At 41.5% G+C, this 17,962-nt stretch overlaps 1 protein-coding gene across 3 annotated transcripts in view; it reads left to right on the forward strand.

Moving 5' to 3' along the window:
- Positions 1-993: 993 nt before the first annotated feature.
- Positions 994-17,962, forward strand: part of arhgef12a (Rho guanine nucleotide exchange factor (GEF) 12a) — a 36,676-nt gene continuing 19,707 nt past the window's right edge. For 2 of the 3 annotated variants that reach the window (XM_069668294.1, XM_069668295.1), the window contains exons 1-3: positions 994-2,326; positions 15,061-15,081; positions 15,849-15,940. In XM_069668294.1, the coding sequence (XP_069524395.1) occupies positions 2,295-2,326; positions 15,061-15,081; positions 15,849-15,940 (145 nt within the window). In that variant the 5' untranslated portion in view covers positions 994-2,294. The remainder of the gene's footprint in view (positions 2,327-15,060; positions 15,082-15,848; positions 15,941-17,962) is intronic. The other variant, XM_069668293.1, reaches the window with a different exon arrangement.

Below are 17,962 nucleotides of genomic sequence, written 5' to 3' on the forward strand. Positions count from 1 at the left end.
TATGTTTAATAGTCAAATCATTAATTTGTTTATTGAGTCAATTCTTATGTATTAAAGCTCCTGTTAGGAACTTTCAGTTTGTGTTGATTTTGGCGCCCCTTGTGGACAAAGCCGTACCTCTTATTGCTTTGCTGATTTTGTCCTGTACATGCTTAAGTGGTGATTTTTAACAGAAAAGCTCATCCTGCTTTCTTTAACAGTCATATGTATCACTCACTTTAAATTTTTGCCCAGGAATATGTAAACATAGGCAGCGTACAGTTGATCGCTTCGTCTGACATAAACCCCCCACCAGTGGTTTCAGGCATTAAATATAACTATATAGAAATAATCAGTCTTGTTGCTGATGGTCTGGTTTGCTTTTGTAGGTCATATAGAGTAATCAGAATTAATTTCAGTCTTTTATATATCCAGTGAAAAACTCCTCACAGGAGCTTTAAGTCTGCAAATAAATTATTTTTATTATTGAGTAATCTGGCTATAGCTTTCTCGGTTTGGTCCATGGATAGTCAAAAATAACCATTTGAAGCTCTCAGAGTGTAAGGTCTTTAACAACTTTAATTTGTCTGACCAGCAGTCTGAGAAATCAAAGAAAACAACCAAATATTCACGTTAGAAGCTGCTTCCTGTTTTTTTTGTTTGTTTGTTTGTTTGAATTAAAAATGCTAAAAATATAATTTAGTTGTCAATACAGTCCCTTTTTTCAATTAACTGATTGATAGTTTGAAAAGTGTTGGGCTCTTTTATTTCATAACCTTTTATATATTCATATTTGTACGGATAAATTAAAAAGGCTACTCAAAAAATAACATTATAATACTATAACACATAGTAGTATCAGTGGTAGTATAATGTTATATTTATAAATATTGTCGTATTATCTGCAGCAGTGTTCCCAGCATTATGCTGAAACAGAATGAGTTTTCCATCTCCCGGCGGAAGTGGTTAGTGAAGCGCTGGTGGACTCCAACAGCTAGCTGGCTAGGGCGTTGCTAGCGGCAGAAAGTGGGATTTTTGCTACCTTTCCGCAAGTTATAGTCTTGTACAAAAAACGCCCCGCGTTGGAAAAAGCAGCGTTTGATGTTAGCGAGAAGTTTTAACGCGTCTCAACGGTTTTTTGTCGTTGTTTACAGAGGAGTGGTGTTACTTTCTGTCCCGTTAGCTGGCCGCAGAGCTAGCCTGCTGCATCCACGGGAATTCTGCCGAGAAACGACTGAATTCTGGAAACATGGAGTCAAGGAGCGGAGCGCCGTGCTAACCGAGTTCACTGGATTTTCTTTCCTCAAGGAGACTTTTTGAAGGACATAATACGGAGACATATCGCAAGCAAGTCAACATTCATGCCGTGTTTATATATATATTTGGGTCGTTGGCCGGCTCATTGTTGTGAACGGGAGTTTGCTTAGTTTGCAGTCGAAACAAGAGCACACGAAGTTTTCTGCTGAAAGAGCTCATCTGTTTGTTAGCTGGTAGCTCGCGAGACTCAACAGACAGCCTGCGCGTGAGAAAGGATATAAAAAAGATATCAACGGGCTTTTTAGTCGACCATCTAACCAGTTTTGTTTTTGTATCTACCGTCGGTATAACATTAGCTGCTGGTGTGTAACACGGTTCGTTTAAACTCGGTATTGAGCGATTCTCATGGTCACGGGAGAGTCGTCCCCACAGCCACAGACAGGCATTTCTGGGAGCAGGGAATACCAAATGGGACTGGAGGAATTTCCAGCATCTTCAAAGATCATTTAGGATCCGAGGCCATTCAGCCGAGCAGGGGTGGTGGCAGACGGACTACATCGCTGGGCCAAGGTGTCTATTACATCGGAATACAGCTTGTTTACACATTTCATATCGGCGGAAAACTGGGATGTGAATGCAAAGGATTCATACGAGGAGTTCATACATGCACGACAACTTGTGCCAGCTGGCGCAGTGTATTTATTATTGTTGCCAAAATATTGTTCATTACCGGGGTAGGATATCATCTGACTGCACAGCTAATACGACAGAGGCCCCGATTAATTTTTATGGTCTGCACTGATAAATTCCTCACTGCTGTTTCATTTTGAAAAAGAGTTTAAGGTTAACAGATAGCATTTAAGCAGTATTTTGTTCCCTGTAGTGTTTGGACGTGCCAGCGGAGTCCTACCATTAATTTATGCTCAACAACACCATTCTCTAAATCCTTGCCTACTTCAGACGAATGCCAGAGAAGGACGCGCCAGTAAATCGCCTCATCACACTCTGGAAAATGTTAATCGGATATAATTTGCTGCAAATCTAGAACCGGAAGCCCAATGAGTGACACACAGTCCAGCTTCACTGACAGGTACAGTATACAACAGCCTTTATATTCTGTCAATGCACTGTCTGCACCAAATATGCACAACATCTTTACACTAATGCAACATAATATTTTGTTGAAGTTTCTTGATTTGATTATGATGATATGAATCTGAAACTGAAGCCAGTGTTTGATGAAAACATGTTCGACATGGTTCAAGTAAAGCACTTCTTTGTGGTGATGTGCTCAGTAATAACTGGGTTATACAATCTAATTACTAAGGAAGGACATCAGATCTTTATGGAAACTCTGCTGATCTCAGCATGGGTAATGGAGTCTTCTGCAGACAGTAAAGTACTACTTGTCCATGAAGTGAGAAGGCCACTGCCACTGTCTGTGTGTGCCAGGGAACAGCCACCCTATGATCCCTGCACACCTTTCAACATCACTATTACCTCTAAGCCGTTAAAGCTTACCTTCTCCTACACCTATTAAAACAATCTCTGGATTTAGGTAAAACCTTAGTGTCGTCGAGTAATCACCTTATGAGGCATCTGTTAAGTTAAACTCAAAGAGACTGGAGACTGTTGCTAACACCAGCTGCCTAAATAGAGTGTCATAGCCTGAAGAGCAAACTAAATAGTGGAGAAGGATCAGTCTGTCCCATCCTAATCCACTCTTCTGTTATTGCATCATTATAAGCATGAATTCCACTTTGTTTTCGTACCTGGAGAATAAAGAGGTTTCTATTCTCAGTTTGATGTACTCTGGCACTGAAACAGAGAAGTGAAGCTGTTGCATTACGTCATGTGCCGTCCCACCTGAATCCCACATACCTGCAAGCAGAGCAGGCCAATACAGTGGAATGTGGTCGGTGGATTCAGAGCAGATGGAAGCTTTACTGCACAGGTTGGGATCTGAAATATCCTCATGGGCTAGGGCATGAGCTAGAGGCTAAAGCCCAACCCCATTTTACATGACCCCCCTCCCCCACTGCGATGATGGCAACAGTGGCTGGCACCAACTGCTATTGTGGTGCTCTTTATTATGTGTCGTTTGAAACAGAATTACCAAAACACATTGCATGGCACTATCGAAAACACTAGAATAGTTAGCATCACATCTTTGTTTGCTTTTATCAGTAATATTAAACCGGTATTAGTATTTAAACTGCACTTGATGCCATGAAGAACCAACATTGCTGTTAGTATGTGCAGTATGTCTTATATCACACAGCATTTCTTACGCTACACGTACTTGGTGTCTCTTCATCTTCCCTTTAGTCAAAGTATGTGGTTTGATATATTCAGGGTGACGTGTTTTGGTTATAACAAGCTCTGTGTCCAACAAGTCATTATGGTTTCTCAACCAATAGAACTGGAAGCAGGCCATTAGCAAAAAAAGCTAAATAATGTGACAACAGTCTGCAAGCAACTGGCCTTGTACTTTTGGCCTGATATCTGAATGGACAGCAGCAGTATTTGAGGATGTTTTCCATAGTGGTTGACGATAATGTCTTCATTGATTAACTGTGTTGTGAGTCTCTCCCTCCCTCCCTCCTTCAGCCCATCTACATTCCCCCTCCCTTGCTTTCTCTCCCTCCACTCTGTGTTGTGTTGTGTGCATTTTGTTTTGCTCTGTTGGCTACGGTGGGAGCATGCATCCAACATCTATTGGGGTTGGGCCGCCAGCCGATGGGTCAGTTTAGTGTGCCGTTAGCTCTTTGTCATAGAGTTCTGCTGATCTCCACGTTTTTTTTCCCACCCCCCCACCCCCCTCCCTGAGGCCCTCCCGGGAAGTGGTGCTGGTGACATCACTAATAGTAAACAATAGCTTTCAGTGGGAGCAAAACTGTCTGTCCGCTGTATGCGTCTGTGCAGGTCTGTCAGTGTAGGTCAGGTACATGCAGGGAGGCTGCTTAGAGTATGTCTTCATTGTTACCCTGAAGGGGAAGGGTCGAGTTATCGCTCTGGCTAGGCAAATAACCGAACAGTATTGTCATTAAGAGAGATTTTAACGTTATGGTTGATTATGTTATTGACTGGGTGAATAAAGTGACAATTATAATGTCAAAAGGCCCTTTCAGTTGAAATATGATAAAACAGAGAAAAGCAACAAGTTCAACAGTCTGTAATTTAGCAAAAGCTCTGTATTTGAACGAGTTGATAAATTAAAGGGTTAGTCAATATTAAAATTGTCATTAATAAAATGTGAATGGACTAATAAAGTAATGTCCACACTAAGTGACAATAACAACATTGAATATGATATTTTCCTGACTGCAGTGAAATTAGGTTCCTCCTGATAGATGTTCTCATAAGTACTTCTGACAGCTCGGTCTGCTTGTATGCGTCTCCTGTATTTGGCATCCCTCCCTGATAATGCAGTACGCCTTTACTCCATTTAGTCAGCACTGATGCCGAGGAAGCTGTGTCAGCTGCTCTGAACTGTGCACTACGAGAATCCAGAAGTCATTTAAGGCTCTGATAAGATGTGCACATGCCAACTCAGCAGGCAGCAGTGAATAATGGTATCTGTCAATACATTTAACATGTTTCCTACAACTGAATGGTTAAGGGAAAACTATTGCAGATTGGAAAACCTGACTTCAGGTTAAAAAAAAAAAGACTTCTGGAATAAATGTATCAACACTATATTAATCCAAATACTATCTTTTAGTTTTTAACTGTTGGTCAAACAATAAAAGCTGTTCGAAGAAGACCACACCTTGAGATCTTTGACATTTAGATGTTCATGTTAATTAGAAAACAATGGGGAGGTTAACTGATAATGAAAATTATCTACAGTTGCAGCCCATATATTCTTTATACTCTGTAATCCGGCCAATCCCACTTCTGTAGGAAAAGGCAAAGATGTTTCAAGACAGAGAAAGAATTCACTTTCTCCCCCTCATTGAAGTCGGGGCAGAGACAAAATCCTCTAAATAATTTCTCACCATACCTTATCCTAGTTAAGATACCCTCTAGGCCTTCTTTTCCATTGAAATTTTAGTCACACTAATTTTTTTTAGGTCACAGCAAGCTCGTGTCAGCTTCAACATCATCGGATGATGCATTTGTAATATTTTAGGGTTATTCTTGGCTCGAAATGTGTCGAAGGTCGTCTCTCAACCATGACCTACATGATTTTTAAAATAATGCAAAATAAATCAAAACGTGCTCCAGGTTGTATCATGTTTTATCCTCCCTATCTTCTTACCATGCCTCTAGGAAACACCAGTTGTAACACCAGTGTATTAAAGTGTAAAAACCTTGTTGTAGGTAGTCACTTAACCCAGAAAAATGCTTTTACAGAAGATCTCAATATAATTAAACTCATGGTAGATTATTTTCAGTGTAGGGTCCTTGGTGCAGTATGGTGGCAGTGTAGAGGAAAATACCAGAATAAAAGAAACACCTGTGTGGTCTTATGCAATCAAACACGACAGCTGTGCAATAAATCCTAAAGAATAACATAGTAAGATTTGGTTCGGATTGTGTCGGAGACGTCTGGATTTAATTCCATGCTAATGTTGGAGGTTGTGGCAATATTGCATTATACGGAAAGTTGTTTCTTATACTTTTATGTATTTAAGCTCTAAGAAGCCCAGATTGATGTTTGATGATGCCAGCACATTGTTGTCAGTTGTCACAAGTTGATTGTGCTGTGTTAGGCTATTCGTACATCATGAGTGGCAGTTTAGTGGAAAACTGGATTGCGTCATCGGTTTGTTATCATTATGTGCCACAGTCTTGGTGTCAAATTTTGTATTGAGTCGGGGGTTTTTGTCAATAATCAAGCATCAACAAGTACATCTGCTCTAGATGTTGTCCTTATCTTCCGTTACTACAACCAGTCCCAGACACATTCAGGCATAAGCCACTAGCTAAAACGGAAACTAGTTCATACAGATACTATACTCTTGGTATTCTTACTCTTTTTCAATCGGTCACTTCTTCCTGCATCTGTTGCCTTGTTTTCTTTCTTTCTCAGACCCGAAACATTTACCCCATCTTCTCAATAACATGAATTATGGTATAAAAGCCCTGTACTAATTAAATGCCACATCATCCTACAATGTTATCCTTTCCCCTTGTGCCACCATGGAGCTATTCTGCTGACAGTTATGCATGTAACAAAGCTCTCCGGTAATAGGTTTTGTTATTGATGACATGCTCGTATTTCTGTTGTGGCAGGCATATTTAGATTGTCCGCTGTAATATTGTCTCGATTTACCTCGTGGGTTTCTGAAGAGCCAAGCTCCAAAGCTCTGTTTTTTAATTATTAGCTGAAAGGTGTATTTGGCTGTCCAGATTCTTAGTTCTGTTTATTTATAGAATGTAAATGAGGACCTCAGGAAGACTCTGCTCACACCTGGATGTCACTTTGGCACGCACACACCAACTCTCACCATACTCCGTTCATTGTTGTCAGGTCTCATTTCACTCTTTTCACACTCTCTCAACCACATTTATTTGACTCAATTCTTCGTTTCCATTCGTCCATTCCTCCTATCATCATCATCGTCACCACATTTTTATTACGACCCAAGGACACCAAGGACAAGGGTATTAACTGTTGTCAAATTTGCCAAGTGGACAGGTGGGAATGGATGTCCCATTTTGTGTGTTTTTGGATTGTTGATGACAACAGAGAGGGGATAATTCTTCTTCAGTCAAGTCAAGCTGTGCCAAACGGAAAGAAATGGATGCTGAGATAGAAAAACGAGGGGGGATGCCAGAGAGGAAAAGAATCAGGCGATGCCCCAGGGGTGGTGATGTTGGAGAAGTGGGTGAAATCTGGGCTATAGCAGGGGGCTCTGACTGAGTGCTGGGGGGGAGTTAGGGGGCCTCTCACCCAGCCCCGTGATGCTGATGCTTGTGGACACCTTCTACAATCCTTCCCTGTTAACCAAGAGAGCTTCAGGGCCCAAACATTACTTTCACTCCACAAAAGACAGGATCACTACAAAGGAGGAAAAAGGGGACAAGGCTGAGAGAGCCGTCTTGCCCGAGTGTCATGTCCTCACATGTCCATGTAAGGGTTTTGTTGCAGTGAACTAGGCTAGCGCCTCCGAGCCAAGCGTGGCACTTGTAAAGCAATTATATTCTGCAGACTGTACAGTGGACAATAGATCTGATCCTGGCAATTTATCTGTTTCTGTCTAAGTGCACACATACGTCTGTGTCTGATAAACCACGAAATAGATGGTTAATGTTTAAAAGCATCGTGTCTGCTGCAGCTGATTGGATGTGATTTATGTAGCATGTTGAGACTCCCGTTCCTCGGGGTCCCAGAACGGGGATGCTCTAATTGAACACTGTCTCTGTGTATTGCGGGGGGGCTGTGTTGTAGAGAGAGACCGGCAACCTGCTGCTGCACTGTGATTTATCTTACACTGCCTCATTCTGCTGATTCAGGGGCGACAAGACGCACTAAAGCACCCCTCCTCTTTCTCTACAAGAACACAGCGTCTGTCACCGACGTGCAGTCATGCTGCGTGGAAGACTGTTTGCTGAATGACATCAAATCGCTTTGATAGCAGAAAGCAAGAAAAGGAGAAAAAAAAAGAGGAAGAGAAAGTGCAGGCAAGGGTAAATGTCATTATGTTTTCATTTAGTGATGAATCACACAGTAATATTTTAAGTATCATCCTGCATTCAACAAGCTAGACTCTTTTAAGTGAGGTTAGCGCAACAGATGGAACATTTTATAGCATTGGAGAGGATGAGGTATTAGTAATGTGCTTTTGCTACAAGTTGCATCAGCTTAATTTCACTGTAAATCTGCTTCTAACAGCCGTTAATTCATGTTTGAGATTACTGCAGGATACCAAATTATACACAAAGGCGTCCCGGTGTCCCTGAAAGACCCCTCGACAAACCCTATACATTCAAAGTTAACAGCTTAATCGCTCAACAGGACCAACTCCCCCAACAGCAACTGGATCTAAAAAGAAGTATAATGCATTGGCTAGATTTCAGTAAGTGTTCTCAGTTTGAGGATTAAAGAAGTTCCCAGGTTGTGTTTAAGGGCTCATGACCAGCAGCAGTGTGCATGGTGTAGCACGTGGAACCACCTCTTTTCCTTTCCCAGCGCTGGAGGACAGCAGACAGCATAGCGTGAAGAAATGTCTATCCCCCGGCCCTCATGTCAGGAATCCTGATGAGGTTTATTGGGGCAGAAAGGGCACTGTTTTCCCCCTGAGGCTGTAGCTTGAGCTCCAGAGCTATTGCTCTTGTCTCTCTTAACACACCGCACCTCTCCCTCCCTCTCTCTCTCTTCCTCTTTCTTTCTCTCTGAGCCTGTCTGACACTTAATGCTGCCTTGCTTTAAATCCATACCTCAATAAACACAACGGTACACGGCTACACCGCTAAGGTCACAAGTAGAAACATCTGACATCAGTGTGTTGGATATTAGACCCGACTGTGATGCAGGAGGAGGTTTACAGCAGGACTATCACTGTGTGGGTGTAGACTACCTTTTCAGTAGCAGGGAGTGGAAAGCTGTGACGTCATGCTGGCTGTGTATTTGTGTGTGCAGCGTGCACCCACAGTGTGTGACTCAGGTATATAGATTAGATAACAAGCACTGTGTGTGTGTGTGTGCTCTCCTATTGGCAGGCTGCAGGCATGAATCAGGCTTTTCAAGAGACTGTATCATTACACCATTTAGATAGAAGCACAGAGCAGAGGCAGCATGAATGGCTGGCTGAGAAGAGAGAGGAGATGTTGCCAGTTCCATAGGGTGTTTGGCCGGCCAGTGGCATGACTCAGCACAGAGCACAGCTGAGAAACACTGTCGCCTCAGTTCTGCCACGTTTTCCAGTGTCATCTAATGTTTATGCATGTTTTGCAGCATGCTAGCTTCTGTTGTATTTCACCACCTGGAATGAAACACACCTCAGTCAGATCTTCGCAGCCTGAAGGCACCTCCCAAAACTCTCCAATCCTGTCCTAGTTTTCAGACAGGCCCCACCTCTCCCAGTCCCAACAGTACCTGTGCAGTAAGCTGCTGTGTTCTGCTGGTAGGAGATTCCAGATTACTGCTGAAAAACCAAATAGCACAACTTAAAACGGCAGCATTTTCTGACAAGATGAAGTCAGCAGTAAGCTTACTTATTAAGCAAGCGTCCATCTACTATAATTGAGGTACTTTAGATGCATCTTGCAAACTGTTTTTCTCATGGTCAGTTTGAAGTTTCTGCTTTTTAGTTGCCTATTTTAAAATGTGGAATTACTGTATCTGCTTTTACTGATTCAAAGAGGAACCAAGAATAACTTGAAGTGCTTCCTGTGAATCTTGCACGAGTTGGTCCAGTTCCTTATTGTTCACTGTTTTCCTTCCTCTTCAGTTTGGGAGATCCTTTCACAGAAATGGCTGTGTGTCAGAGTCCTGCTCCCTCAGGGCCGTTCGTCCCTCCCTCCTTCACTGCTTTTTCTCTCTCCGAGCTCTTGGTCTGCTCTGGTCCCGGCCTCTCTCTTCTTGCTGCCACTGTTGCTGCAGTTGGCCCAGCTCTGCCACAGTTTTCCATCAAAACACCAAACCTCAATGGAGCATTCAAGCCCAGGCCCGCTCCAGTGCTGCCCCTCCCTCCCTCCCATCCCACCCTGTTCTGACTCTGCCTTCTTTCTCCCTTTCTCACTGCCTGTGAGTTTAATGGCCCCGTCCAGGAAGAGGTCCCCGCTAACGCTTGGAGACTTTTATAGCTGGATCTGAAGAATTGACTGAGCTGTGGGAAATTGATTTTTAAATGCTGTCTGTAGCTTTTCCACTCTAGTTTCTCCTTGATCTACATACAGTTTAATCTCCAGTCTAAAAAGTTTACACTTAAATACACATACGTCTATTACATATCACAAATAGTGAAAAATGGCAAACTGAAAGCCCAAACTCACGTTACCAACAGCTGTCAAGTTTACAGTCACAGAAAATCAGCTGATCAATCGACTGATCCTTTCAGCTCAAGTATTTTAGTTATTGCGTAAGTCGTTTATTGTTCTTATAACCGAGTGCATAAAGTATCATCAGGGCATAGAACAATAAACTACTGTTGTCTACTGGAAAGAGAATCCACTGCTAATGTGGAGCCATTGTCATAGTTTAACAGAGATATACTGTTAAGTTATGTGAGCTGTGACTGTGTGTCAGGGTGAAATTCAAGAGAAAATTCCTGGTTGTGAATTCCTTTTAAATGACCAGTCAGCATTGCAGTAACTAGAGTCTGTATCCATTAAAATACAGGGCTACTATGCTGTCACGGCTACACTATTTCATTTCACAGAGGCCTCTACAACATACAGTATTCTGCCATGAAGATATGTATGACTTATTACAGCTGCAAGCCTGAACTTAGACAAAAAGCAGCCTTTTTAGCCATTTAGCTGCCCGCATGACACTAACTTATTTTGGACTGTAAATCTGGGGTTGGGGTTAAATTGCTCGCTGTTAGCATAGATAAACAATTGGAAAATATTGCTTTCCAAACTTATGGTATCTATGGAATTCGAGAGTGCAATATAGTGGATAAGAGGATAAATGTAATGGATTGAAATGATTATTTTTCTGTTATCAGCATGATTTAACATGCCACCTTTGACAAGCCTAGTGTAAGTGTGTATTTATGAGCCCCTTTGCACGTGTTTTTATCTGCATTGCAACCACCTAAATAAGGCCCCTAAGACTTTAGCTGTCATTTAGCTCTGATGCTAATGTTCAGGTTAGTTGCTGTAGATTCTTGTTGTAGATTCTCAGTTTGTGGTATTTGTCAGGTGCCTTTAAATATGTTCTACAAAATATGTTCTGCCTTTAAATGTGTTCTACGCTTCGACATTTAAAGTAACTGCCCTTTGTGGTTTTACTTCGTATCAAAGTAGCTGTCATTTCGGTCATAGCATCTTTTGATCTGATTAATCATAGAAAGCATTGCAGAGGAGAGTTGCTGTTGAAAAACTAATAGAAATTTGTTGTGTGTAATTATGAATACAGTATATAATGTACTTATAAGCAGACAAAGGGATACATAATAAATGATTTTAATTCAATCTAATTGCTACAAAGATACTTATTTTCATACCTTTCATGACTGTTTCCCTCGAAGGAAGTCAATTGATTGATTTGACAAGCAATTACTGACTCTTTGAAGTTGTGTTCAGAGTCACATGTTGAACGCATGCATACGTTTTTCCAGCCCTCGCTCTGAGGTACAGTTTCTATTTCAGATGTTCTCTTTGCCGACCAAAATTAGGAAGTTTCTGAATCTTTTTCAGACTGTCTCACTTTCACTACTGCTGCGTTGTAACACTGGCGTGCTGGTGGGTAATTGTTTTGCAGGGTTTTTGTCGATTTCTTTCTCTCACACTCAATTAGGCATGTTTAGTGCGGGAATCAATTTGACATTGGTACTCTCGTCCACCCAGGCGGAAAGTTGACCCTAGAGAGAGAGCTCTTGTTTTAATTTGTTTGTCTGTCAAACCCTGGAGTGGTATGTTGAGTGTTGTCCATTTTTTTACCAAAAGCCCGGCAGTTTCCGGATCTTTGATATACCGTAAAATCCTGAATATAAGATGCAGTTTGTTTTTGGGGGTATCCCAGAGGAAAAAAAGGTTTTATATAGCTATTGATTAATAAAAACTTCAAAAAGTTATTTCAACATTTTGTCAATTTATTTTCATTTAAAACGCATTCAAATTTCAAGTTTTCGCCATGTCGAGTGTGCAATCCTGCTAACTACTGGTGCGGTAGCTAGCAGCCTACGTTAACATTGATTGTTGTGAGGGTAGCAGCTGCACTGGCGATCATGATCATGTCTGTGACGAAGCTTTAGCTATATTATAGCGTCATTGTCTGGGTAAAATACTGTAACACAATAAAATACCTCTCTCCATTTTATACTGGTATATTGGTCGCACCATTACATATGACGCAGCCCACTTACACATGAAAGAAAGGATTAAAAGTGCGTTGTATACACCGAATTTTACGGTACTTGACACACAGAAAACCCTATCGTTATGTGTACTTGTATTTTTATGCCAAATAATTAATCCCAACCTGCAACCATCTGCTGAATTTGTACACCTTTTTGGTTTAAATTGACAAAAATGTTCAGTTTTCTCTTTTTGAAAACATCCTTCATTGAGTCTATAATGTTGTTTCTGGACATGTTTTTACTCTGTCCCTCTTATTTCTGTCCACTGCTGCCATCTTTCTCCATGCTCTCTCCTTACTGTCTCAGGCAGTTCATTTCACGGTTGCATGGTTATATGGGGTGTCGACATTACATTGTGTATACAAAATCATAAATCAAATGCCTTTCTCCTTCTACTTAAACAGCTTTGTCAAGTACAAAACACTGTTAGAACATGAAGTAGATGTACAGCATTATTTCTGAACTGATGATTCATAGGTCCACTTTTGGCATTACAGACGGCCTGATGCATCATGCAGCCCTCAGAACTTGGTGTGTCTGTCACGTTTTCATTCGTTCCTGTACGATCAACCAAGAACAACATCTGCCTACTCATTTCTGCCTCCCTGAGCTTGTGCGTCGTACACATGTCCCAGCTCAGTGTGTGTGTGTTTATGTGCTGACTTTTCCATCTCTCCAATTCAGAGGTTTCTTAGGGAGTGGGCTACTTAAAGCTAGTTTTTTTTCCTGCTGGAAGCTCTGGAACTTATTACAGTCTGAGGCTTTTTCATAAACGGGCCATTCAGCTGCCCCTGCATGGCTCTGAATGGGACACACTGTCGCCAGGAGAAAGAGAGTTAATGTGGGCTAGTTAGTCGCGAGACCTCGCTATTACGGAAGACTGGTGTTTAGAGATGTGTATTTATTTGTGCTTCTGCTTTGTGTTTGACTGTGAACATTTAGATTTTAAAGACTACAAGTGAAATTCAGAGTGTTCTTTGTCTACTTTATATTTCTTTATGCTTTTTCTAAAGCATACTTTGTCAACTGAACTGTAGTCCCGCCTAGCAGAGGGATGTGTGCTTGACAATATGGTATGGGTTTAAAGGGTTCTTTTTTGTAGGGTGTTTCCTGGCTGAGACATCGGTCTCTTAAATCCCTTTCACTTCATCATAATAAAAAGATAATGACACTAAGGCTAAATCTAGGCTTGATGATAATTATTCAACAATACAACTTTTAACCCTGTTGAAGTGGTTTTTCATGCTACACGAAGAAGAATGGCAAAACGTGGCTCCATATGCCTGCTGAAAAAATAACTGTAAAATCCGGAGTATAAGTCGCACTGGAATATAAGAGGCAGTCTGGTTTTGGTGGTATCCCAGAGGGAAAAGGGTTTTCTATAGCTATTTACTAATAAAAACGTTTTAAATATATACATGTGATTTCAACACTACTTCAATATATTTTGGTTTAAACATTAAAAACACAGAAATTACAGCCTTCCATCTGTTTTCATCCGGTCGAGTTTGCAATCCTGCTAGCTAGCCGTGCTGTAGCCAGCGGTAGCTGGAAGCCTACGGTAACGTTGATTGTTGTGAGGGTGGCGGCTGCAATGGCGATCATGACGGTGCATGTCCGAGTGTTAGCAACAATCAAGTTAGTTTTCCTCGCTTAAAACAGCGATGAAAACAGCACTGCAGCATATTGTAAATATGAGACGTAGCTGCTTGGACCAGGAAATGGTTTAATGGGGAGATGTGGAGTCACCACTTAAAACCAGATAGCATGATCATCTGGGTAAAATACCCTAACACAATTACATGCCTCTCTCTGCATTTTATACTGGTATATTGGTCGCTCCGGTATAAAGGACGCTGCCCACTTTTTAGATGAAAAATATGTATTGAAAATGCATCATATACACCGAATTGTACAGTAGCTAATTCTGACTGTACGAACCCCACTGGGAATAATGTAGAGCTGAGGGCCACACAGACTACATGAGTGCTCAGAAGATTTTCCTTTCACTTAAAAGTGTATTACAGACAAAATGTATGATTAATATTCCCCTTTAATTGCTTCCTTAAGGTCCCTCAATGACTTACACGAAACCTAGAACATAGAGGGGAATATTGTCTGTTTTAAAGTGTGGCTTGTATCTTTATTTATCCTTCATGGAGTACTGAGCTGAAATTGATTCTTGTGTAAGAATTGTCAGGTCCAGCTGGGTCACGTTTTGTAAGAAGCTTCCTCCCACAGATGCTAATTTGCACTATTTTCAGAGTTTCCAGTGCCGTGTCAAAGCGAGGAGGAAGAACTTCAGTCTTAACACTGAGCTAGCTCATAAGCCTGCATCCTACAGATAACATCAAACACCTACAAAATTATCGCTGAATTAGCAGCTAATGTTATCTACGTTAACATTAGAGTCTTCCATCTTTTCTAAATGTTGACTTTATCTGTAAATGATTCATCACTTCATCACTCATGGGCAGTAACCAGTCTCAGGGAAGGCTGTCTGTAAGGAAACAGGCCATGGATGTGATTCGGATATGATTATTACAGTGAAGTCATCATGTCTGTGAGGAGCTAGATTGCTACACACACACACACGCACACACACAGCTGAGATCTAAGAGGACATTTGACCTGGAAAAGGCTTTAATCTGCAGCTGAAGAACTCTGATGTTGGATCAGGATTATCATGTTTACCACTATACGGGTCTCGGCAGAAGCCTCAGCAGGGTCTTGTTTTTCAGCCACTATAGGCATAAACAGCTCAGCTTCTGTTTACTTCATCACTTTAATAGTCTGTCCGGTCATTTCCGTAAGATACTGACTGTCCTTTTCTTTTATCTTGCAGGTTTCCCAAGAAAGCAAACAGGTAAGAATCTTGTTTTCTCTCTCATATTTAATCTCAGCAACGTGTGCATGCTAATAGGTAGATAATCCTGTGGTCACACACACATACACACCATTGATTTAAATACACAGAGCTCCAGATGAGGGGAGGTTTATAGGCCTGGTGTGCTGCAACACAGACGACTTCAGAGTTTGGACCAAACATCCCCTCTCTCTCCCCTCCCTCTCACTCATGTACACACACACATACATACACAGCGCGAGGGACAAAGGGGTCCCTCTTCTGAGGACGGCCCATCACTGCCTTTCACTGTGAACAGAACAGTGGCCTTTCACAGTTGGGGCCGGTATAGGCAGAGGCAGCCATACATAGCCTCCCGGGGTTCAAGCCGGAGTCTGGCCTTGTAGCACCTCCTCTGAGGAGCGTCCTTTCTCCGGCCTTGCTCCCTGGGCGCTCAGCAGAGCGGCTCCACTTCCTCTCTTGCTGTCACATTATACAGTAGACACACTCAGCATGATTCATACACTAGGAGGTCCTCTAGCCACATTATTCTCAATGCTGAAGTGAACAATTGGTGGTTGTGTGTTGGTGTAAGTCCTTCTGAACCCTCACTTGCCTGCAGCTTGTGCTTATACAGGGTACTAGGACGGAAAAACGCTATGACACTGTGTGTTAAAAATGGTACTTATAAAAGACTACTGTATGTGTGACACACATTCATTCAGCACATACTGAATGGATGCCAACATATGTGCACCTGTTTCTCATGGTTTTTTCTTTGTCTCCAGAACCAGCAGCATTCTCAGTAAAGACCACCCCCCAGACAAGAAACCCAAAAGTGACAAAACCTCACTTCCCTCCAATGAGTTTGACCCTACAGGTAACTTCTCATTGTTCTCTCACTCTCACTGTATACAACACTTTATCTGCCACATGCCTTTTGGTCTGTCCCTCTCATTCATATCTCTGTCTCTCTCTGACATACACTCACACAAACACGGTCTCATAAAACAATTGTGCTGATGATGGTTTGCTCTAAGCACAAGGCATGCTGGGATGGTGAAAGGTGATGTGTGTATCTTGCTCTATGCTTTGTGCTGAGATTGTTGTTTGGGTCTTATCACTGGGGCCTAACAAAAGTTCTTTTTGGGTTAATTAAACTAATAGGAAGTATAATGTATCTTTATTGGCTGAGTCTGCATTATACAGACTGTTTGGCAGATGCTTACGTTTTAAGCATAAGCACAGAAAGTCTTGATTATAGGACCTTAAAATCTGCATGTTCTGGTTTGACATAAATCAGTGCACTGTGACTTTTGTGTGCTGAAAGTGGTTGGGTGGTCTCAATGCACACTTGAAGGGCACAAAAGCCACTAAGCCTGTTATGCACTCCAGTTTCAAGTTTATTGCAGGGTGAGAAACAGACTAGTTTGATATGGCGACACTCCCTGTGGTATTTGTCAGTAATCAGGGCAGCATGATTTGAGATATGACTGAAGCTCCTGTATTCAAAACAAAATAGAAAATCCTCTCTGCACCACATGGCGGCTTATCTCGGGATGATGCAACAAAACATAGACACGGTGTGTTCTCTCAGCGGTTACACAAGATGTGCACTGTGTTGCCTGTCTGTTTGAACGCCATGCTAAAATCTTTTCCAAGTATTTCTCTGATGGTTTGGTCTAAATTTGGAATAATGTGATTGAAGTAGCCAAAGAGAAACTAATGACTCTTTATTTAATCAAAACCCACATCTTTCAGTCGTCTGTAGATTATTGTTGTTAGACATGATTCATATTTGAATTATGGTCATGACTTTTTGCATGCCTGCATGTTGTTAGTCGATGTTTCTCTTTTAGTTGTCTGCAAGTTGCATGGACTCTATAACAGTCTTTTCTTAGATTTTCCTGGTTGCACCTTTTCTGTCATAATTTCAAAGTGGTTTGGGTTTATTAGGGATGGGCAGGAGTAGTAACCGTATAGGATGTATCCAAAAAACGTAATGTGTAATAAATAATTTGTTATCTTTAAAGGGCCAGTTTGTCGATTTTCAACCTCAGTCCTATCACGCTATTATGGGGAGCTAATGCCATTATGGTGGGGGTCAAAAATGTAATTTCGCTCTGTGCCTTTGGAGAACGCTATCCGCTTCTCCAATGGAAAACCTCCGCCAGACTACATAAAACACGTCATCTGGTGGAGGCCAGGAAGCTTGCTAAACTACACTTCCTCAATCTAGTTTTTTAGACGATCCACCGGTATATTCTCGTCGTATTTCGGAGCAATCAATGCCCTTGACTGGAAAACAGTAGTATTTCACTCCAGCTGGGCCGTTTCTTTCAGAGGGAGGGGCGCAATGCACGCTGGGTGTTGTAGGAATACAGAATGGGTGAAACCACAAGCTGTTGGTAAAACTTTCTCCACAGCTATGGCGCCAATTTCAAATATTATTGCTTCTATCGATTGCAGAGAACACCAGCTTAGGAGTAAAATATACCAGACCTAAAAAAAAGGGGGCTGCTACTTTTTACTGATTGAAACAAGGCCAGCTGCTCCCGTGTTATTTGCTTTTTGTTTTGGATTTATTTTTATCGTCGGCTGCTTTGCCACAATTTGTAAAACCACCTTCTGCTGTCGACAGACAGACCTTAAAATGCAGTGCACTAGCCTTCTTCATGCTGAAATTGATTATATACTGATTTGAGGATACTGAAGTCCTGATGTAAAGACAATATTATTTTAAAAGTAAATCTGTTTATTTGAAGGTTCTGGTGCACGTTACAATAATCTAGTCTGCACTTAAATTACTTAAACTTGTAATTTTAATGCAGTATACAAAGTTTAAAAATATAGCCCCCCTTTTATTGAAGAATTCAATGCATTAGTCCTCCACGTGACACCT

Source organism: Semicossyphus pulcher, unplaced genomic scaffold (genome assembly GCF_022749685.1).
Source record: "Semicossyphus pulcher isolate SPU_LCO1_2020_fin unplaced genomic scaffold, fSemPul1.0.p SCAF_19, whole genome shotgun sequence".
Lineage (NCBI taxonomy): Eukaryota > Metazoa > Chordata > Actinopteri > Labriformes > Labridae > Semicossyphus > Semicossyphus pulcher.